Raw genomic sequence first — 23,897 nt, 5'->3', positions numbered from 1 at the left:
ATATCTCTCAGCCCTATCTTGGAGATGCCAGGGAGGGAACTTGGAATCTTCTTCTCTTCCCAGAACGGCTCCCCACTGACCAATCACCATGGTGCTTCTGCTCTTACAGGCTCCTCCTCCCTATCTGCATATGGAATCTCCACTGCCCAATGACCATGGTGCTTCTGCTCGCGAACTCTCATGAGAGCTGCCACACACAGGGTTAACCATGAGTACACCTTAGAGAATTATCTATCTATCTATATTTAGATAATAGATGTGGATCATTCTCTTCCTTTTTTGTTTGTAGTATGGTTTTAAAAACAAGCACACAGGATAATAACTACCAGAGAAAGATAATCAGAGAGTCTAGAGTGATGAAAATAACACCAGGAGCTTTTCATAATCCACAACCTACAAATTACTGCCTACATATGAGGTAGGCTGCTGGGATGCTGCTAAATATGCACTTTCTTGTGTCAACTCCACCTACCCTCTGCAGTAACACCTTGGATACAGTATGATACATTGTACCATGTGATGCAACACCATGACATTAAGAATTTCCCCACCCATGCCAATGACTAGGAGACAAGGAAGCTCACAAAACAATGGCATTGGTTCATTAATTTCTAGAGTAATGAGAGGGAGGATTGGGCACAGAACTGTTATTTGTCTGGTAGTTGTTGAATTGTGAGCCAAAGTGCAGGTTTATTGCCGATTACAAGGGCAAAGTGCAAATGTATGGTATGTCATATTTCTCCTCATGTTAGGTCAAATTTATGACTGCCACAAGTAGTGATGCAGCTCAAATGCACCACTTTCATTTCATCTCTACACACTTATGTTGCAGCTGAATTTGACCCCATTATTTTCCAGCAAGTAAATGGAAAAGGAAATGAATTGATCTCTTGGTCCCTTAGAGTAGTAAAGGATAATCCGCAATACGACTGCATGTTCTTTTGTATTTTCTTTTTTATAGAGAGAGCACTCAAGTGAAATATTACCGTTATATATATCTTAAAGCTTTCTGTGCAATTTAGGACAGCCAGTCAGCTAAAACTTCTGCTGATTAATTTGTGGTGCGAAATTTTAATCTATGGGGTTGCAAGCAAAAGGTTTTGCCTGCTTAACTTTTTGAGTATTTTTTAGTTCTAGGGTATTGCTGTAATGGGAAATGAAAAAGCAAATATATTTTTAGAAGTCTTACCTTACGACAGCTAGTGGTAGATATTGGTAATATGTAGGTAGTTCTAGACATGATTTGCAAGTTTACCCTACACTTCCTTCAGTGGCTGAGAAAGGCACTCAATAGGTAAGTATTGCATACACTTTAAGTTTTGCAAAATATCTGGAAAATCCATTGAACTGGAGTATTTGTTCCTCCCTGGGCTGGCAGTGTGGGGCAGTATAATAATAAAGACTTAGAATGTTGCAATTATTGCCAGAGTAGACTACTGCTGTGAGGGTAGGTGTGAATGCACCTCATGTGTCCCTCAGAAAATTTGATCAGCAAGATGTAGAAAGGATTTGTGGCAGTGGTGGGGGAAAGTTGAGAAAGAAACTGCCATCATTTAGTTTTCATGCTTGAACTGGGAGGTATTAGTATTTTTTTATTTTAGAACATTCATGTCTATACATATTTCTATCACTTGCTATTCACCACAGTTTTCTAGACTGAAGCAATAAACGAGGAAGCTGTTGCTATAGGCCAATGATTCTCAAACTTGGGTCCTCAGGTGTTATTGGACTTCAACTCCCATAATCCCCAACCAAAGGCCACTGAGGCTGGGGATTATGGGAGTTGAAGTCCAATAACACCTGAGGACCCAAGTTTGAGAATCCCTGCTATAGGCAAATGAATATTGTTTCAGAGATAAAGCCTACTAAGCATAGGGGCACAGGCCCTTTGTAACGAATGGAGAATGCACAGTACTACTGTATGTGGCTGGTGTCTACCGTAACTATAAGATGTTTTCGTTTAACTAAAATAATTTATTGTTTCTTCATGTGTTTTGTATTCTTTTAGCACAAAGCCACTTGGGGTTGTAGTAGTAATTTCCAGCTCTTTACTCATGGGGTAACAAAAGAATCCCAAATAAACTGCACTTTCCCCAAGTGAGAATCCTAAATAATTATACTTTCACCTGTTCTGGACTGTGTGTGTATGCATGTGTGTGCTTTGTGGTTTTTCAAGTATAAAGCGCTTCCCCACAGTTTTTCTTTAGATTACTTTCTCCCCCTAAGTCAAGTTTATTTGTATATGTTGGCGGCATATTTTTCACATACTGCAGCTCCTATGTAATTAAATAGCTCCTCCGAATTTTCTGGTTAGAAGAACAAAACACCACTTTACCCAAAGAATGACCATGGTTCTCTTTCTGGTAGTGCTTGTAATGCCTTTTTGTTTCTTTACCATGCAGCCCCTGTGCTTCCTGGGGCATATCAACAAAGCCAGCCCCAAGGATATGGTTACATGCACCAAACTAGTGTGTCATCCATGAGATCGATGCATTCACAGCCACATTCAGTTAGCTTGGTGAGTATTAAGTTGCATGATTCATTCTTTTTGTGGCAACCTTGCTTCTGTAAATGCAGTTCTTGCTTTTAGAAATAGTGGCCCCATTTGATACAGCTTTATGAGAGTAAAGCAAGAGCTCCATCCTCACATGGAGCCCAGAATTAGCTGCACTGCTCCCAGCCCAGGATGCAGGTCAGAGGATGGGAAAGTAATTTTTGCTTTTTCCCCTCACTGCAAAAGCCCTGTTTGCTGCCAGGAATATATCCATGAGGGTCACAGAGCCCTCAGGGACATATTCCTGGCAGAGAACAGGGCTTTTGTAGGAAGAGAAACAAAAATAGCTTTCTGATCCCCCTCCGTTTGCTCAGCCCTTGTAAAACTACAGAGAATGTGGGGCAATAATTCTTATCTTCTTGTCTACTAACTTTTTAGACTAAATCTGCTGTGTATTAAAGGTGCTGAATCAAAGTAATGTTTCAACAAAGGAATGCCTTAAAACAATTAGGTGCATGGTTACTGCCCAATATCAGCAGTTGGCGCTGTTGCTTTAGGATAAGGGATTCATTGCAGAGCAGGATCTTGTATCTTTGACTCCAGATTTTAGAGCTTGGATGGGGTGCCATATGAAGTAATGTAGGGAAATTATTTTGCACAAGTCCCATTGACATCAATGAGATCTGCACTCTGTGATGCTTTTGTGCAGGTTTGATTCAGACTGGAGGTCTTGCACAGGACAACCTGGAGTTAATAGTGTCCAAAGTGAATGTTTATTGCACTTATACCTGAGCTTTCTTTTTGCTGCTTTATGTTGTTTAGTCCTAAAAAAGATTAATTAACCTGAATATATTTTAAGGGCCACATTTAAGATCTTAAAGTAGTGTTATTTTCAATTATGTGGCCCAGATTACTGCGTATAGTATTAATTGTATAGTAGTAATTAGAAATTAAATGTTAATTGAATTACAATGGTAATTTTACATAATTATATATAAAACTTCTAGTGATTTTTGTTTCTCATCAATGAGAAATAAGTTTCCTATTTCTAAGAATAAGCTTCTAAAACTTTGGACTGGGAAGCTTGTTTTCCCCTGTATGATGCAATGCAACAAAGAATAATTTTATTGTGGCTTAATATATTTGATGAATATATTCTTCTTCTTCCCTATGGTTGGAAAATGGCTGCATTCTTGTTGTTACTTGAAAATACTGTAAATGATTGGCCTAAATTCTATTGAAGATCTACCAAATAATATTTTGTATGGAATGGGATAAATCCATAAAATTATTTTTATCCCCAGGCCCCTCATTAAAGGCTTTCTCATCATCCGGAATGATTGCAACTTTGAATTATCCCCAAACAATATATCATAGTAGTACTTGGCGAGATGCTGCTTCTGTATTTGCACTGGCTCAGACTTATTCAGAATGTCTTGGTTGCTTACAGAGATATTTTGATGTATTTTATGGCCAGTAATTAAGTTTGGCTTACATATGTGACCATGTATATTTGGTGAACATTTCAAGAAATATCTAGCCATGAGTTAAAGAATGATGTATAGAAATTTTGTGTGTGTGTGTGATATGGGTGTTGGTGGATGTATTAGGCTGGTCAGCTGACCAGTCAAAAAGGATTTGGGCACCTAACCCATCAAATAAAGGTCAAGCATTAACTTAGAGTAACAAAAATATATTTAAGTACTTCAACAAGCTTAATACTTATGTTAATTGCAAAGACAACTGTTTATGTGAAACAATGAAATTTAATGCTAGAAAGATACAGTTTCTACACCTGAGTCTAATCCTTCATCAGGTGCTTTAGAAAGAAGACAGCTGGATCACATAGAGAGGATGGAAAACATATGGAGTCATGGGAAGCAGTAGGTAGAAAAGTCAAGATGGGGTCATAGGCATTCTCCAGAGAAAACTAAATGGAGTCATGGGCAGCCCTAGGCAGCAACCTTTGCCACTGATGACTGCTTGTGTTCACATTTGATGCCTGGAGTTATAGCAAGTGGCTAGTAGGAGATAGGGATGTGCATGGAACTGGCTAGCCTGGTTCGGCTTGAATTTTGACTGGATTCAAGTCAACCCAGGTGGCTTGGGCTCAATCAAGCCAGAGTCCGGTCCGTTCATCGAGCTGGCTCAATGGGGATACTTGTAAAGGGGAATCTGGCAGGGAAGAGGTGGAGGAGGTGGCGGCGGAGGCTCCTTCCACCGCCCCCGCCAGCCTCTCAAATGACTGGGCAGCCACACTATGGCCAGTATCATGCCTCTCCCTAGTAGGAGAAACTTTGTTGAATTGTAGGGATGTGCACGGAATGTTTCATCAAAACATTGGTCAGCTCGGTTGTTTCGATGGAACAAACCTCAAAATGTTTCAAGTGTTTCAGCAATAGGCAACAATGGGAAAACTCAAAAAACCTCATTGTTCCCCATGAACAGCTCCTAAGGACACCAAAGTTGGTTGTGTGGTAGGGCATGATGGGTGCTGCATGCCACCTAACCCACAAAACAAAATAGGCAAGCAGGCAATTTTAAACAGATTTTTAGCCTTTCCTCCAAATCCCCATAGGATCCTAGGATATAGTGCTGAGGGAGAGACTCCTACCTTTAACTTGGGAAACGTCTGACTTTGTGTACTGTAGACAATACAGAGCTGGATATACCAATGACAAGGTTTGACAAGAAACACTTGATTTGTATGTTAACAAGTCAACCAAGAAGCAAGGAGATCACAAGCCAGTAGGAAGCCAGTGCCAGAGAACCAATCAGCAAGGGAAAAACAGGCCTCCAAAATGGCACTCAAAATGTCAAAACATCCCTATTGTATTGTTAGTTTTGCCCCTTGCTGCTGGAAGGTCAGTCAGCAAGCAGCTCTCACTCCTGTTTTGACTAGTGAATGAAACCACAGTGAAATAAATAAACATACGTTGCCTTCTACACAGTGGCATTTTATTTGACCATGTTCCAATATTAGTTGTTCAGCTGACAGTATTTACATAGGAATCTGCCTTGTTCCGAATCAGACCATTGGTCCATCTAGCTCAGTATTGTCTACACAAACTGGAAGCAGCTTCTCCAAAGTTACAGGCATGAGTCTCTCTCAGCCCTGTCTGAGAGATTGCAGGTACAAACTTGGAACCTTCCATTCAAATGCAAACCAGGGAGGGCCCTGCTTAGCAAAGGGGACAATTAATGCTTGCTACCAGACATGTTGGCTGACATCCAGACTAACCAGCCATAGACGCACCAGGTTTTCCTGTTGCATGGAAGGAGGGGCAATTTTCAGCAGTGTCCTCTGCAGCTGCTTGTGCCTCCTGAAATGATCTTCCTGAGTGTCTCCCAACTTTCAAGGACATAGCAGCTGACACAATCTCCTCTGCTGCCAAAGGAAGAGCTTCTTCCCTGACAGGGGATGATCTCCCCCCCTAATTCTAGCTCAGCCTTCACAATGGCTGTGCTACAGGACCATCCTCCTCCCCAAAAGGTGAGCCTCCATGCAGCCATAGCAGTACAGATGTCTCGGGGAGTAGGTCTCTTGCCATCATCCACCATGACTCGCATCACCCTTCTCCATGCCTGCCACTCTGCCAGAGGAAGAGCTTCATCCCTGACTGGCTTTGGGTTGGGTGGTATGTAGCATCCACCATGTCCTACTACACAACCCACTTTGATGTTCCTAGAAGTTACCCATAGGGAACAATTGGGTGTTTCGAGTTTCCTCATTGTTTCCTATGGCTGGAACATTTGAAACATTTCACGTTTGTTCTGTTAAATCAACCGGTCAGGCCGGTTGCTTCGATGGAACATTTGGTCCATCTGTGTTTCGTTTTGAGCTTGAAACAGAACGCGAAATCTGTATCCCAAATAGGAAGTGTTGTTTTATGTGCACTGAACATAGTGTGTGAATAACAGTATATATGTTCAGAACTATACATGTGTACACTGTGCACAGATGGTATGTGTATTGAACATAATGTGTGAATAGAGCGCATGTGTTTTATGGAAACTGATACCAGAGCCACTCTTGTAATCTATGACATGTACTTAATGGGTTTTCTCCCACTCTTTCTTTTAACAGAGAACATACAGAGCGATGTATGATTATAGTGCCCAAGATGAAGATGAAGTTTCCTTCAGGGATGGCGATTACATCATCAATGTGCAACCCATTGATGATGGGTGGATGTATGGTACTGTTCAGAGAACTGGGAAAACTGGAATGCTTCCAGCAAATTACATTGAGTTTGTTAATTAATACTCACCATTAGTCCTTCTGAGCTTTATTTTGATTAATCTTTACAAAAGTACTTTTAAGGCATCTTAATTACTTCCCTGTTAATGTAACCATCTGTGACATATGCTGAAGTCAACACAGGTTCTCTAAGAAATCAAGAAGCACTGAGCTCCAATACCACGCCGCTTAATATGTATCTATAAAAACAAACCATCAGTGGAAACCTGGTGCTTCTAATCATGTAAAGGTTTCTATCAATTAGCACCTAAATAAAATTCTTCCTTTTACAGTAGGCTCTATTTCTCTTTTAAGTAACCACAGAGCAGCTGGTGTTTTTAATATGTGTGATTTTGAAATCGTAAGAGGCTATAGCTTGCTGTTAAGGGTCAAGACATTAAAAGCCCAAATGATCTGGACCACTCAAATATTTTTGTCACGATGAATGACATGCTCAAAAGTTGATTACTACTGCCTGGCAGCCTTAAACAAAATGTATCTTGTTCTTAATGGTGAAAGTTTCTTGACACACATTTGTCAGTCTGAGTCTGCTTTGTTCTTTCTTGAAGCTTTCATTTGCTCTCATCCATACTTTCAACTCATGTCAGTTTTCCCAAACTACCAGTTGTGAATGATCTCTGAGTTATGGCATAGCTGTGCCTTTTTGCACAGCTAGAGACAATTTTAGAATGCATTTGTTAATTCCTACCTTTTCTATTTTGTTAATTCCAAACCTTTTCTATTTCTCCTTGTATTAACAGTGTTTATATAGAAATGCCTGTCTTCAAAGCACTTTACAAATATTCTCAATCTCTTCTCTTTCCTTTTGTCAAGAGTCTGTCTTGGGAATCTAACAGTACAGAGCTTTATGAAAGCAAATGGCCATACCCTTTACCTTTAAAAGTGTAATGGAATGGTGTTAGGGTTACATCATGAATCAGGGCTTGGATTTGGGACCTATGTGGCAAGCACTGTGAGGCTTTTAGAGGCTAAATTGAAGAACATCAACTAGATATTTTTGCAGGAAAATATTGGTGAATTTTCAGGCTTGTGAATCTAAATCATGGAATTTTTCAATAATGGAAGCATGAGAAACTTCCATTGAGTAACTTTGTCTTCACAACTGAGAAACTTTGTCTTCACAAAAAGGTGGACAATAGAAAAATATTTTGTACTCGAGCATTATCAAAACTTAATATCCATTGGCCTAATACCATTAATTTACTTTATCACAGAAGTTTGAATTGATATTAATGGAATAACAAAAGTATTTTACGAAGTTATTAAACCTTTTGAAATCTGGTATCACATTATGGTTAAAAGAAAGAGCTACAAATCAGGAAGTTTTTGTTTAAAATCTTGCTTCTGCTGTGAATTCGCTCAGCATCAACTCTCTCATTTGTGTCTGGGGATAATATTGACCTACCTTAACAGGGCTATTGCAAATTGATACAATAACTCTGAGCTACCTTACAGGGCTCTTGTTACATGTAAATGAAACACTTAAAATCGCAATTCTAAACTGCTATATAAATACCAAGTATTACTATTAATCCACCTTATCTTCTGTTTAACTATATAAAAGAGCAGAAGCCTGGAAAATGCTTTGATTAAAGATAATACTGAGTTTAGGTTTCAGAATTTATCTCCACATCTAACACAGTTCTTCAATCCTATGTAAGCAGTAAATAGAAACTGACTTGCTGAAATACATCCTAATTGTTTATGCAAAAATTTCAGTATGAATGTCAATTACTTATGTTCTACATTTATACTATCCAAAGTATTATGAAAAAGGGGAAATGTGGAAAGAATCTATTTTTCTATGTACTTGGCTCAGATATTATGATGTTGAATATTACAAGTATTTATCATCATTTATCTCATTTTCCCCTATCCATATGAAACCAGGATTTATTTATTTTTTAAAGTTAAGGTTAGATGGGGAAATGAAACCCCAAGCAAAGTTCTTGATAGATTGATATGCAGTTACACGCATGCACATACGCAGGCAGGTGTCCAAGGGCTAGAATGTATCTTGCTGATAGTATGAATCTCTGAATTCAGGGGGACATGGGCCCATCTTTTGTACTGAAGGAGTGCTACATCCATTGCACTTATTTTACTTTTTATTATCTAAAAGAATTGTATTTAAACTGCTTTTAGAGAGTCATGTTCTTGAAAGAGCAATTATTCTTTTAGTCGATAAGGTTAGCGTGATGTTTTGGGTACATTAAAAGCCCCTTGGAAGGGCAATTGTGATTAGGGCTTGCAGGAAGTTCTTCATTTATGTTATTTAATAGAAGGAAAACAAGTCCCTGGCCCACAGGAAGGTAGCGGTTTTCTATCTCCTCTTTTTCATTCAGGGCACTATAATAGCAGGGTGAGGAAATCAAGTCAGGTATTAGTAAAAGTGACTCAAGGCTGATTCGGATGTTCACAAAATGAGGTGGAACAGCCTTGTCCATGGACCACTTCCATTTATTTGTGGGTAGTTGCCACCCTCCCTCCAGTCATGGCATGGGATCAAGATTTGTGATTATTGTTAAGAATACTATGTACAACTTTTCAACAAAACAAGTTCACAAAGCAGTTTACATAGCAAAATAAATGAGAAGATGATTCCTTGTCCCAAAGAGGCATATAATCTAAAAAGAAACACAAGGGAAACACAAACAACAAACACTGGACAAGATGCTGTGCTGACATTAATTGGGAGAGTTGCTATCCCTCTGTTAAATATAATAAGAGACCCACCAGTTTAAAAGGTGCCTTTTTGCCCAATAAGCAAAACTTGTTATGAAAAGGAGGCTTAAACTGGATTTACAAAAGCATGTTTTACCACTGCATTATGTCAAGATTTGGTTTGGCCTTCAGTGTGAATGACACATCCATTTAAAATATTCTTTGTTGGAAATGAGTAATTTCCTTGTAGCTCATGTTGGTTTTTTCTTGTAAATAAGCTGAACGATTTCTTTCAAAACCAGAAAGTAGCTCTGCTTATTTCTGACCATGCCCAAAGGATATTGGATTCATACTGTTCTTCAGAAAGAAAAAAGTGGTCTGGAATTCAGAATTGTTATGGGAAAGAAATCAAGTCATGTGATTGATCTGATAATGCTCAATCCTAAGACTTGTTGGTAAAGAGCTAAAGTAAAAGTGTGCCATCGAGTTGGTGTCAGCTCCTGGTGACCACAGAGCCCTGTGGTTGTCTGGTAGAATACAGGAGAAGTTTACCATTGCCATCTCCCGCACAGTATGAGATTATGCCTTTCCGCATTTTCCTATATTGCTGCTGCCCGATATAGGTGTTTTCCATAGTTTGTGAAACATACCAGTGGGGATTCAAACCAGCAAACTCTGGCTTGCTAATCAAGTCATTTCCCTGCTGTGCCATTAGGGGAGCTACTTTACATATAATTAATGCATGCTCTGCATAGAAAAAACTTCCATGGAGGAAAAAGCATGAAAGCAAATGTGATAAACTGGCACACTCTCCTCTTTCACTGCAGTGATGACCTATGTGTGGGTTTGACAATGCAGTAGTCATCCATTCAAGTTTATTAAACAGTCAGAGTGACCTATTATTTTCACAATGCAGTAACATTGGTTATAGTTATTGCCCAATATAGGTGTTTCCCATAGTCTGGGAAACATACCAGTAGGGATTCAAACTGGCACACCACCAGTATACCATATAAGACATAGGAAATGTTAATGTTGATTTCATCCCCCCACCCCCTACTACAGGGGTTCTTAAATTTGGGTCTCCAGTTGTTTGGCCATTATGTCTGGGAATTATGGGAGCTGAAGTCCAACAACATCTGGGCACCCAAGTTTGAGAACCCCTGCCCTACTAACATAGCAGCAGTTTTGCCCATCAGGAAAATGGAAATATCTACTGTGTACCATATGCAGAATAGAAGGGTAAGTAGAGAGCTTGAAGGATCTTTTAATTCTAATACATAGAGATACAGCTACTGTTGTGAATCAAAATATATTCAAGCTTGTCAATCCATAAATATTTCATTTTTGTGAAGAGTAAATTGGCATATCTCAGCTGTTTATTTACATAGCTTGTGTTTTTTAAAAACAAATTGTAATTTACTGTTACTGTACTTAATTTTGGCTTGGATTTTTTAAAAGTATGCTAATGTTGTCATGTTGTAAATATATTTAATAGGCAGTGTGTTGAATGTGTTAAGAGTCTTTCAATTAGTTCCCATAAAATCTTGCCTAAGCCACTATGTGCAACCAGGGATTTGAATGTATTTGTCAGCATAGGAAGCAAAGTAATGCCCAACAGAGGAATGCTAAAGAAAGGGAGAAACCCCCTCCCTGTTCTTCTGCATCACCTCTGGTCTCTGCATTATTAAAATGGATGTCTTCAAAGGGCTGCTTTGTATAAAGAGATTTTTGTACTGAGATGTGATTCCCACGTACAAAGACAGGTCATGAATGGTACATACATGTATCTGGCATGCTAGTGCATTTAAATTAACACAAGCAGTGATAATGGAAGGATTGGTCCCCTTCTCCCATATTATTTTAAAATGACAAGCACAGAAAAAAACACTCATGCTCATTTCACATTTGACATGGTGCGCACATATGCACGCACACACACACTTGTCCTTTGCTATCATATCTTTGTAGAAAAATATTTAATATAAAGCTACAATTAATAAAAAGAGAATATAAATGTTGAAGAAGCAAGTGGCTCAAGGAAGTCCATGCTCCATTTGCACCTGGTGGAATCCAAAACATCAGAAGGTTTAAAATATAAATATATAATGGCTTTTTATAGACAAGAGGCAAAGAGCCCAAATCTGGAGAGCTTCATGAGTTGAACCTGAATGCACTTGTTTTTCAACATAGAGTTTCTATGGTCCATTTTGATGATGCTTACTTGTTTTGGAAGCTTCCTCCTTCCTGATAAGGAAGGGTATAGGGGAAGCCTATATTTAATTCCTTTACTAATCTGTACCCAAAAACTGTCAGAATTTACAGCACAGATAATATGTGTATGTGGATTCTCACTGACCAAAAGGAGCCATCTGCATAGCCCTTATTTCTGTGCATTTGAAGCACATACAGTCTGTAATATCATTATGCATAATATTAATTTGCAAAGATGAGTGCCATCTTATACACTTCCTTTCTTTGTTAAAATTGAAATGATACTGGTAATCTAAGAGTGGTGTGTTCCATTGAGAAATGTTTATGGCATTGAATAAATGGGTTTCCTAGTTCCATCCTGATATAACCATGCTTCATGTAAACAAGGCTAATGGCTGCTTGGTACATCACACAGACAGTGTGATTGCTATCAAAAGCCACAAGACACTCTTATCAGATGGGGACTTTATGCAGGACTATAACATTTGCAAGTGGCTTCCCATGTGGATACCCAAAATGTCAGCACCTCTTCTCCCCCAAAATCATGGTGCCAGCCTGGATACTTTTTGTGGGATTTTGACAAATCCTGGAGCCTCTATGTGGAGCTCTGTCACACAGAAGTGGTTTTTAGTGGGAACTGCACCACTCTGTAATGTCTGAAGTGGCCCCTTGATGCCCCCTGTGATTATTCGCAATCCCAGTTCTTGAAACCAGATTAAATATGCCCATCTGAAGAGATCATATAGAACATTTGAAAGCATTACGTTCTTGGGTGTTTAACTTTCTATTGTGCAATATCTACAAATTGCTCTTCATTTTAAAATAGTCACAAACACAGAAGTACTTAGCAGAGCATAATGTAATGGATAATAAAATTTACTGGATTGTCGGTCTACTTTCACCTTCTGTTTAAATTTCAGTTAATACATAAATAGTATATTGGTCTATGACCATAATAAAGTTCTGTTCTATTCATAAATAGCATGTTGAAACCAGTCAGTGGCCCCGTTCACACAGTCATTGGAATCTAGGTTTGATGTGGGTTACCAACATTAGTGTGGTTGTGTTAAACCAAGACAGGAATCTCAACACATTCATCTTGAACCATAAGCCATTTTGGCATGGGTCCACACAATCACAATAATGTTGGAAACCCTGTTAAACCTTATTTTGAACAACTGTGGAAACCAGGCCAATGGCATTTAACAAACTCCAAGGTACAATCCAGTGTTTTCTGCTAACAAATGCAAACTTCTGCCAAAGTTTTGACAGTACAATCATCCTTTAGTTCGTAAGACTGAGATCCAAAGATGGGATGAGTACAAGGGAAAGTGGTGTGTGTGTGTGTGTGTGTGTGTGTGTGTGTGTGTGTAGCCAGGGTTTCACTTGCTGTCTTGAAGAGGCAAGCTGCTTTTCAGTATAAACAGCTGCCTTTGTCTTCTGAAGTAGGAACTGCTACCTAAGCTCTGCTGCACAATTAAGGTTTCAGGTTCAATCCTGGCATCCACAGTTGTACAGATCTGAGGTAGTAGAGCTGAAACAGACTTCTTCCTGAAGTTTTGGAGAACTGGTGCTAGTCGGAGTAGCTGGCATCAGGTTGCATACATTAACTCTCTGTCTGTGATGCAGTATAAGGCAGCTTTATACTGTTACAGTCTCCCTGTTTTCCTGCATGCTAAGAAACTCAGAGGCAGTGCTGCAGTTTCCTTTCCATTGAGTAGGAAAAAGCACTTGGAGCAGGGTTTCTCAACGTGTGGGTCCCCAGATGTTACTGGACTTCAACTCCCATAATCCCCAGCCCCAGTGGCCTTTGGTTGGGAATTATGGGAGCTGAAGTCCAATAACATCTGGGGACCCACACGTTGAGAAACACTGACTTAGAGCAAGAGTAGGCGACCTTGGCTCTCAAGTAGTTTTTGAACTACAACACCCACAGTCCCCATCTACAATACATTGTGGCTGGGAATGATGGGAGTTGTAGTTCAACAACAGTTGGAGAGGCAGTGTTGCCTCTCCCCAACTTACGAGCCTTATGGTGTCTGTAGTTTCTGTTTCTTTATAAATGTGCATTCTGAGCATATTGGAAGTAAAATACTCCCACAGTAGCTGCCAATAATATATCAGATCCCCAAAGAGCAGCTGTTGCTGCCCAGTGTTGCTAACTCCAGCAAAAAGTCTTCTGTCTCTGACTGCATCCCTTTCCAAATTTTACAGACTTGCTCTTTAAAAAAAGGCTTTACAACTTAGATAAATGTGGTGCTGATCTCCTGGATTGACCACTGGACTTGCTTTAAGCTCTGCCTAATAGGATTCTACTCCCAGGTACCAGAATTTTTTATTTCACAAGTTGGCAGTCCTCCTATTCCAAGGGGTTGTGGCCATCAAGGGACAGAGCTCTTTGCCTCTGATCACCCTTCTAGTTAGGCAAATCTATAGTGATATGCCCATTCACAATAATCTAGATAGCCAAACTCATAACCCTATATTGATATGAAAAAGAACAAGCAAGCTTGGGGTGTATGCCTAGGTCTTTCCAACACATGCATGTCCCTTCTCTTGATCTAAATGTTAGATTGCAAGAAGCCCAAACTCTGGTTCCATCTGAGTAAATAATTTGAGCTATATTTTCTTCTGGAACTGCCTACACTAGAACTGGACAAAGGGCTTTCATGTGCTTTTTGTGTCAGATATGTAGAAATTGCATATTGTATGTATGATGTAATCAAGTTGCAACTGAAACATTTTATTTTATAGAGTTCATAAGCTATCTACTGTATCATGACAATTCTGTGTACTTCAGTATTACAAAGTACAAGTTGCTAAACCATCAGAAACCAATTTTTACTCACTGTACTTGGTTAGCATGATGTGGAACTCATCTATTGGTTTCTGCAGTGTGTTTATAAAAAAAAAAATTACCCGCTGTTGTTCGATGTACATTTGCTTAAAAGTGCTTAGTCTTCTTGTTATTTTTGCAAACCTGTACTTTATTTGGAAGTATGAAAACATGAATGAAACTTTGTTTTCAAAGGGGAGGAATTTCCTGGATCATATGATGTATCAACATAATTTGGCTTTTGTTATGCAAAAAGATAACACCAGCTATTAAAATATATTTTATTAGAAATGCTCTAAATCCTGTTTTTATCCCTGTACACTGTGAATCTTAATGCCTCAGTGGACTAGATAAAAATTCTGCTGCCTAAAGTACTAACCTATGCAACCTAGTTCACATTGTGGTTGATGTCAAGTAGTTGTAACATTTACATACTCTGCATAACATACAATGGCACTGAAATAAAATATTAAAGCTGCTATTATGTATGCATTATAGTGCATATAGTGTATAGTAGTAGAACAACTTCATTTGACCATATGTGTTTGTGGGTGGGTGGTTCTCATGGTCATGTTGCTTTAAGCAAATGAGAGACTATAATGCTGGCCCTGCTAACTAGACGATGCACCTTTTAGTGGTGGCTTTATTTTATCTAGCGGGGGAGATCTCTCAGATGTACATCTCAGAAGTAAAGCCGGCCCCATCCTGGAACCAGTGGAGCAAGGAAATTTGAATTTACTTTCAATCTCTCTTTTCAGGGGTTCCAGTGTCAGGCTGTCTTCCCTCACACTTTAAAAAAACCAAAATGAAAACTTGCCAATCTGAGGTAAAAGCATAAACCAGTGGTTTCTGGTTTATTGGGATTTGGAGGTGGGATGTTCAGACCTTTCACTCTTGGACAGATAAAGGACCTGTGGGTTCTGTAGTATGTCCTTCCATTCCTCCAGCATTTCTTATAGTTGTGCTGTGTGTGCCTCTTACTGCACTGAGACCACTGAAGGTCTTGTGAAGACTTATGCTCAATCTGGGCACGGAGTGGAAACTCCTTTCCTTACTGATGGCCTTGCTGACCGATCCTGCCTGTCAACCAAGAGGAGGTACTTCCCCAAAACTAAAGCCTGCCCTACCCCTGAATTCCCAAGAATTGACACGTATGGAATGTTCCAAGTTTCCTTTTCATACATGCATATGCTTCTATCACACCTTTCTTCCATCATGAAACTCAAGGCAATGTGCAGGGGGTTTCGAGGCACTGTCTCATCTGTATGCAGACTGGACCCAGACCTCCTTAACTTCAGCATGGATACTTGCCCACACCCAGTCTAGTATTGTACAGGTGCAAGGACATAACGTAAGGAAGTTGTGTTCCAGACTAGCTCTTGTGCTAGTGAGAGTTTTTGATGCACAATGCATTACACAACCTTGTATGTGTCCTGGAGAAGGGGAGGAGAGCTGGTCTTGTGGTAGCGAGCATGAATTGTCCCTTTTGTTAGGGAGGGGTCACCTTGGCTTGCATTTGGATTCCTGCTAACTGAGCAAAGAGTGGTGATTTTATATTTAGCAGGGAGAGAGCGACTGGCCCTATCCAATCCCAGCACTGCATCCCTCCAGTGCCTGTTGCTGGTGTCTACCTTATGTTTCTTTTTAGACTGTGAGCCTTTGGAGACAGGTGACCATCTTATTTATGTATTATTTATTTTTCTTTTTAAACTCCTTTGAGAACTTTGGTTGAAGAGTGGTATATAAATATCAGTAGTAGTAGAAGAAGAAGAAGAAGAAGAAGAAGATGATGATATTCCCCTTAGGGGATGGGGCCATCGCTCAGTGTAAGAGCACCTGAATGCTTGCATGCAGAAGGTTGCAGGTTAACTCCCTGGCATCCCCAAGTAGAGCTGGGGGAGACTCTTGCCTGAAACCTTGGAGAGCTGCTTCCAGTCAGTGTACACAATGCTGAGCTAGATGGACTAATGGTCTGACTCAGTAAGACAGCTTCCTATGTTCCTAAGGACTTCAGCTAGCAGTTGCGCAACATCCCAGACCACTGCAACTTTGCAAAGCTCCCCAAACTTCTTAAGTGCACGCAACTTCTCATGATGTACTAGTGCAATACTAGCCTGGATGTCAGCTGCTGCATCCTATGCTTTCAGGCCACCTTATGGAAAGAGAGGTCTCTCCCCCCCCCCGCAGATTATTCCTCATGGTAAATCATGGGGCCCCAATCTCTTGACCAAGAAGATGCCACTGAGATGAAATGGAAGTTAACACCAAACATCCTGCTGAATGCAAACACAGCTCTCATTTATTTCAGCACAGTTTCTGTAGGAGAGATTCCAAAATCAAGAAGCTGAAGCAATATTCACAGGTGCATTGTCATTTCAGTCTTTTTACATGACCTGCCAAACACCAGGGCCTGGGCTTTACCTGTGCCCATTATGTAACAGTCGTGGTCAAGATCTAAACCCTGACCATAGGAGATGATGTTCAAGAGAACAGCAAGTGCCCAGCATCCTGCCATTAAGAGACTACAAAACCTTTTGTAGAGTATTACTGGAATAAAGAAAAAAGATGACAGATGTGAAAACAATGGTTTTTCCACCTGCAGCTGCAACTATTTATAAATGTCTTTTGAGCAAACCTAGTGTGCCTGTTTCAGAACCAGTATTTTGTTCCAGTCTATGTGTAGCACACAGCAAAGAGAAAAGTGTTAAACATTATTCAAACATCTTTTTTAAAAAAGCCAAATTTGAATGCTAATCTTGTTTGTGACTCTCAATGGCAAGGGATTCAGAATTAATTCCAAGGGGAACTGAAATGTCAATTGTGGAGGGGGGGCAAAATCCCTGATGGTTTAAATTCAGTCTGGCTTTTTAATATGAAAGGCATACAGACAAAGCAGAAAATTAAAGAAAAGTGCTTGTATTATCTGGCTTCTGAGAGACATTCTTTTCCTAAACAAAGGGTTTCGTAGAGTGCTAAAAGGGAAGAAGGAAACTGGAGACGTTATGGACCCCATCCAAATAAAATGGACTGTATTAGCAAGGAGTAAAATGGGCCTGACTAGTACCTCTACAATAAAATCAAATTAAGCAGGATTTGGGGCACAGTTTTAAAAGTATGCCTTAGACTTCTTGGCTGTATGGTCTATATAACCACTTCCATGCATGCATCTGTACATAACACAAAGAAACATCTCTGTAAGCAACAATGTGATTATTTTTCTATGCAATGCAATGCCACACCTATCAGATTCCCTTTAGCTGCCACTTAGCAGCTTGATCAGATTCTGTTTCAGCTGGAATCGTGTGTCTGAACAAGCAAGTGCAATAGCTCCATGACTTCATCCCTAGGAAGCAAAGGGCAAATATATTTCCCCTTTATGTTCTGCACTGATCTGTAGATTTACAGATCTTGTGCCTGGATGACTCCCCACCCTCCCTTTGGCTAGCGCATGGGGCAAAGCCGTGGTGTAGTGGCTAGAGTGCTGGACTAGGACCGGGGAGACCTGAGTTCAAATCCCTATTCAGCTATGATACTAGCTGGGTTACTTTGGGCCAGTCACTTCTCTCTCAGCCTAACCTACTTCACAGGGTTGTTGTGAGATGGAACTTAAGTATGTAGTACACCGCTCTGGGCTCCTTGGAGGAAGAGTGGGATATAAATGCAAAATAATAATAATAATAATAATAATAATATAATATTGCACTTGCTGTATTCAGCATCCAAATTAAGCATCTAAGTTCTTTTTCACTGAAGCATCCAGTTTCTTCACATTCCTTAGCACATGACTCTGTTATGTTGCTTTTGGGAAAGTAGTCTTGACATCTAAGGGTGAATGCGCCACAACTGTGCAAATGGTGTTCCCTAGCATTTGGTTGCTGCTGTTGAATCTTTGGAAGGCTGAAAATGAGTGTTAGGGTCCTCTAGAAGTGCTTCAGCAGTATAGTTGGGACTTTCAGTAGTTATGGGATGATTACTTGGTCAAGATCTTCTTCCTCTCCATTGTTTCATCCTATCATGGTCCATGTCTCTCTGTGTGTAGCTCAACTCGTGTTCCTGTGATGATAAAAAAGCAAAAAGAATCCAAACGCCATGAGAGTAACCAGTACTGAGGCCAAACTAGGTGCAATGTGATTAATTTTTGCTGGTATAACCGAGTGTCTATAGTCTTGTTCAGACATTGAACCTATTCTCACGGCCATAGATTCCTGGGTAGGAGAGGGTTAATCTGTGGTCATCTGGGGGCAGGTGGCAGTCCTCCCAATTCAGCAGTTCCAAACCTGGGTAGCCTAGAATCTGCTACCAAAGTTAAACGAGTATGTTAAATGGACAAAAACTGAGCCTGTCCTATATTTTGTTTTGGACTTTTGCAGCACTGGCATATTTTAAACTGTTCCTGGGCTGCTGGTGGCCATGTTAACCATAGAGTTGGGTGGAAAGCGGGGCCAGGGAGAGAGAAGCTGTTGCTGTACTAAGGGCTGCCTCTCCACTGCTCACGCAGTGCATTGTGGGATACTGGTGAACCCAGCTTGGGTTTTTCTTTTCGGAGCGTGCAGCAACTCTGATCATGTAGGGCTTGGGTAAATAAACCCAACCAAGGTCTTGGGTCATCTAGGAGACACAGGGTAGGAATGTGCCTTCCCTCCAGCCCACTCCTGTATGGTTGTGAGAACAAGCTGTATGCATATACATGTTTTGTGTCAATGACTATACTGAGAGGTATAGATGGGGTCCTCCCAAATGCAGGGAACACACAGGAAGTGGACCACTGAATATGGATTGAATGTAATGCTAATAACTGTACATAAATACAGATCTGTATGTGCATACACTGTTCACAGACTGCACATATGTTGAATATAATATGCAAATAGGGCTTATCCCTTTGATTAAAAGCAGCAGCAGGAGGTTGTGGAAGTGGAGAAGTTGGGTGAGGGCCGCAGTGCTGAGCGGGGAGGCATGGTGAAGCTTTTCACCTATGCTGTGCCCCGGATTTAATTGAGTTATTATTTATTAGTGACATTTGCAGCCTACCCTTCCTCAAAGGAGTAGTGTACATAGAGTTTCTTCCCCTTTCTTCTGTCCCCACAACAGCCCTGTAAGGTAGTTTAGACTGAAAGAGCATGACTGGTCCAAGGTCGCCCAGTGAGTTTCATGGCTGAGTGGGCTTTTGAACCTTGGTCTCCCTCGTCCCAGTCCAACACTAACCAGTAACCAAAACTATTAGCTCAGTGGGAGGGATCCCCGCCCCAGCCTTCCCCACTCATAGCAGATAGCAGCTGGGGGTGTGCATTTTAAGTTGGAAATATCATGCAGGGAAAGGGATCAACTCCTCTCCCCTAGCACTGCAACCCTGATCCAGTCAATTCTTCCATCTTCTGCTGCTTTTAACAACAACAAACCATCTTGACATGGATCTCCCTGGTTGTGCAGCCTCCTTTATTACTCCTATCCACAAGGTTTCCCCCCTCCCTATTATTTGTAATTCAATTTGATAATGCATTCCCCTGCAATGCATGTTGGCTTTCGATTTCTCCAGAAAATGTTCATTAGTAAAAAGCAGCTGAAGCAGTGAAGTGCAGTAAGTACAGGGATTTTCTTCCAAGAAAATCTCTATAGTTTTTTTCAGAAACAACTTAATTCACAACAGAATTTCCAAAGCCCTTGTCTGATGCCATTCCATGAACTAATTCACCTGGGCTGTGAGAGCTTAGCTGCAAGAGTGACTTACATTATTTTCTATTAGAAAACACATTTGTGGTGTTGTTGCAGCCCAGCAGTTTTTCTTTGTAACTTGAGATTTCGTGAGTTTATGATGAATTGAGCTTTGAAGTAAGTTCATGGCCAATTGACCGTGTTTGCAACACCACTTTCTGTGTGCAACTTCAGGTGATGACTTGCATGTGTGAAACAACCATCACAGACCAAATAGTATAGAAAGAGCTTTCATATCACCCAACATCACCCCTCTGTACAATTTTTTTTTAAAAAGAGGCAGTTCACACATGTTCCATTGCAAATCATCAAATGATGTCATTGATGTACACACCTGTGACCAGATCTAAGGTCTGGATTCTACAGGTGGGAGGCCACAGAAATATCCCGGCCTTGTGGACTCCCTGACCAAGGAGAAGACTACGTTCCTGAGGAGGTATTTAAATGAAATGTTGAATGATGGACAATAATCTTAGTCAAATGATTTAACTATATTTACCTATTTGGGCATGTTCCTGAAAGGTGGAGTACCAATATAGTAATTCAAACTTTTAAGAAAGGGAATCTCAATCTCTCACATTACAGACCAACCAGTCTTATTATCTTTGCTAAATTGTATGCAAGACACTCGATACACAAACTGAATTACTTCCCGCCATGCAGAGGTGGTCAACACCTCTTCTTCAGTTTTCTGTTAATGGATTAATACAGACTTACCTTGTCAGATGGTTGTGAGGATGCGTGGCACAAATATTGTAAATTGCATTGCACATTAAAAAATAGAAATTCCTGAATTAGCTTGTGTTTGGAAGGGAAGGTCAGTAACCACATGATTTTGCCAGGTCCCCCCCCTCCCTCCCAGTTCATTGGAAAAAATGGAAGTCAATGAACAAATTAGTTGACCATTATTTAGCCTCTAAATAATGATCAACAATTGACAGAAAAGAACAGTATAGCAGTCTATTTCCAAAAATGGTCCCAACATGTTTTGAGGGAAAGCTTCTTCTTCTTCTTCAGGGGATAATATACAAAAGCAGAATCTTCCCTCCAGCCTGGAAAACATTGGGATCTTTAAAAAATGAATGAATGAATAAATAAATAAATAAATAAACAATCTGCCATGCCGTTCCTCCTTTTCCCCCTGGTATTTCCCGTGTAGTCCCATCCTTTTTGTCCATCTCCCAACAATGGATAAAAATGTTTTACATACAGGTGAAACTCGAAAAATTAGAATATCGTGCAAAAGTTCATTAATTTCAGTAATGCAAATTAAAAGGGGCAACTGATATATGAGACAGACGCATTACATGCAAAGCGAGATAAGTCAAGCCTTAATTTGTTATAATTGTGATGATCATGGTGTACAGCTCATGAGAACCCCAAATCCACAATCCCAGAAAATTAGAATATTGTGAAAAGGTTCAACAGTCTAGGCTCCAGGTGTCCCACTCCAATCAGCTAATCAATCCATAACACCTGCAAAGGGTTCCTGAGCCTTTAAATGGTCTCTCAGTCTGGTTCATTAGGAATCACAGTCATGGGAAAGACTGCTGACTTGACAGTTGTGCAGGAAACCATCATTGACACCCTCCATAAGGAGGGAAAGCCTCAAAAGGTAATTGCAAAAGAAGCTGGATGTTTCCAAAGTGCTGTATCAAAGCACATTAATAGAAAGTTATGTGGAAGGGAAAAGTGTGGAAGAAAAAGGTGCACAAGCAGTAGGGATGACCGCAGCCTGGAGAGGATTGTCAGGAAAAGGCCATTCAAAAGTGTTGGGGACTTTCACAAGGAGTGGACTGAGGCTGGAGTTAGTGCATCAAGAGCCACCACACACAGACGGATCCTGGACATGGGCTTCAAATGTCGTATTCCTCTTGTCAAGCCGCTCCTGAACAACAAACAACATCAGAAGCATCTTACCTGGGCTCAAGAAAAAAAGAACTGGTCTGTTGCTCAGTGGTCCAAAGTCCTCTTTTCTGATGAGAGCAACTTTTGCATCTCATTTGGAAACCAAGGACCCAGAGTCTGGAGGAAGAATGGAGAGGCACACAATGCAAGATGCTTGAAGTCCAGTGTGAAGTTTCCACAGTCTGTGTTGATTTGGGGAGCCATGTCATCTGCTGGTGTTGGTCCACTGTGCTTCATTAAGTCCAGGGTCAACGCAGCCGTCTATCAGGAGATTCTGGAGCACTTCATGCTTCTTTCTGCAGACGAGCTGTATGGAGATGCTGACTTCATTTTCCAGCAGGACTTGGCACCTGCCCACACTGCCAAAAGTACCAAAACCTGGTTCAATGACCATGGGATTACTGTGCTTGATTGGCCAGCAAACTTGCCTGACCTGAACCCCATAGAGAATCTATGGGGCATTGCCAAGAGAAGGATGAGAGACATGAGACCAAACAATGCAGAAGAGCTGAAGGCCGCTATTGAAGCATCCTGGTCTTCCATAACACCTCAGCAGTGCCACAGGCTGATAGCATCCATGCCACGCCGCACTGAGGCAGTAATTGCTGCAAAAGGGGCCCAAACCAAGTACTGAATACATATGCATGCTTATACTTTTCAGAGGTCCGATATTGTTCTATTTACAAACCTTGTTTTATTGGTTTCATGTAATATTCTAATTTTCTGGAATTGTGGATTTGGGGTTCTCGTGAGCTGTACGCCATGACCATCACAATTATAATAAATTAAGGCTTGACTTATCTTGCTTTGCATGTAATGCGTCTATCTCATATATCAGTTTCACCTTTTAATTTGCATTACTGAAATTAATGAACTTTTGCACGATATTCTAATTTTTCGAGTTTCACCTGTATTTCCCTGCCTACCTCTTAGTACTATGCAATGATATAGCTCTAAGACAAGCTCAGCTGTACTGGACAGGGAGTATCTTAGTAGGCAATCTGAAATTTCATGAGGTTTGTGTACTGAACTGTATTGTTATGCTGCCTCGATTCTCCCACTTTCCCAAGCAGAGGGAAAATCCAGGGAGTTGCAGTGCATCTGGTTTCCTTTGGAAGGAGAATCATGGCAGTCTCGGGAATACTTGGTTTATTTGCACAAATATGCATTGGAAGAAGCTGAAATAGAACAGACCATTTCTAAACGTCAGCTGCAGATTTCACCAGAGCCCACACTCTCCACCTTCTTCTGTTTGCGTGCCTCATGCCTTTTCTGGGCTCTTAAAATCCTTTCTCAAACTGCCCAGTGAGGAACTACTTGCAGTTTCTTTCACTGACTCACACCCCTCCAGGGGAGGAGGAGGAGGAGGAGGGAAAGAGGGGTATGATATGGGGATCTCACCTGGTACTGTGTGCCTCTGCCTTGAGGTGGAAGAAATGTAACCCTTACAAGATTCCTAAGAGCAGCTGCCTTTGGAGGTGATAGCAGCTATGCCAGGAAGAACCTCTGAACCATCAAAACAGCAATTAACTTACTAAGGAATTGCCATCCAGGAAACAGCCCACAATTTTGTAACACTATATTTATTTCGATGTGGCCCTTAGGAGCATTAATTTAGTGTCACCTTTGCTTCTGGTTGCTAGCAGCAGTTCAGGCAGGAGCCTGCATCGCAGGATTCCAAGCAGAGGATTGGAGAGTTCAAGGCCATGGTGAGATTTTTCTTTCTCTCACTAGCTGGCACGGGAGCAGTGTTTATGGCCAGCCCCTCCAATCGAAATGGTTCCAAATGGTGTGTGGAACATCTGGTG

The 23,897-nt window shown here is 40.7% G+C and overlaps 1 protein-coding gene across 1 annotated transcript in view; it reads left to right on the top strand.

Annotated features, from left to right (window-relative positions):
- Window positions 1–14,760, top strand: part of NEBL (nebulette) — a 105,005-nt gene extending 90,245 nt beyond the window's left edge. Inside the window, 2 exon segments of the mRNA XM_053259666.1 lie at window positions 2,403–2,518; window positions 6,582–14,760. Of these exon segments, the coding sequence (XP_053115641.1) occupies window positions 2,403–2,518; window positions 6,582–6,758 (293 nt within the window). The 3' untranslated portion in view covers window positions 6,759–14,760.
- Window positions 14,761–23,897: the final 9,137 nt, after the last annotated feature.

This window comes from Hemicordylus capensis, chromosome 6, assembly GCF_027244095.1.
Source record: "Hemicordylus capensis ecotype Gifberg chromosome 6, rHemCap1.1.pri, whole genome shotgun sequence".
In the NCBI taxonomy this organism is placed as follows: Eukaryota; Metazoa; Chordata; class Lepidosauria; order Squamata; family Cordylidae; genus Hemicordylus; species Hemicordylus capensis.
Note: the sequence above shows the minus strand (reverse complement) of the source record. Positions and strands in the feature narration are given on the sequence as shown.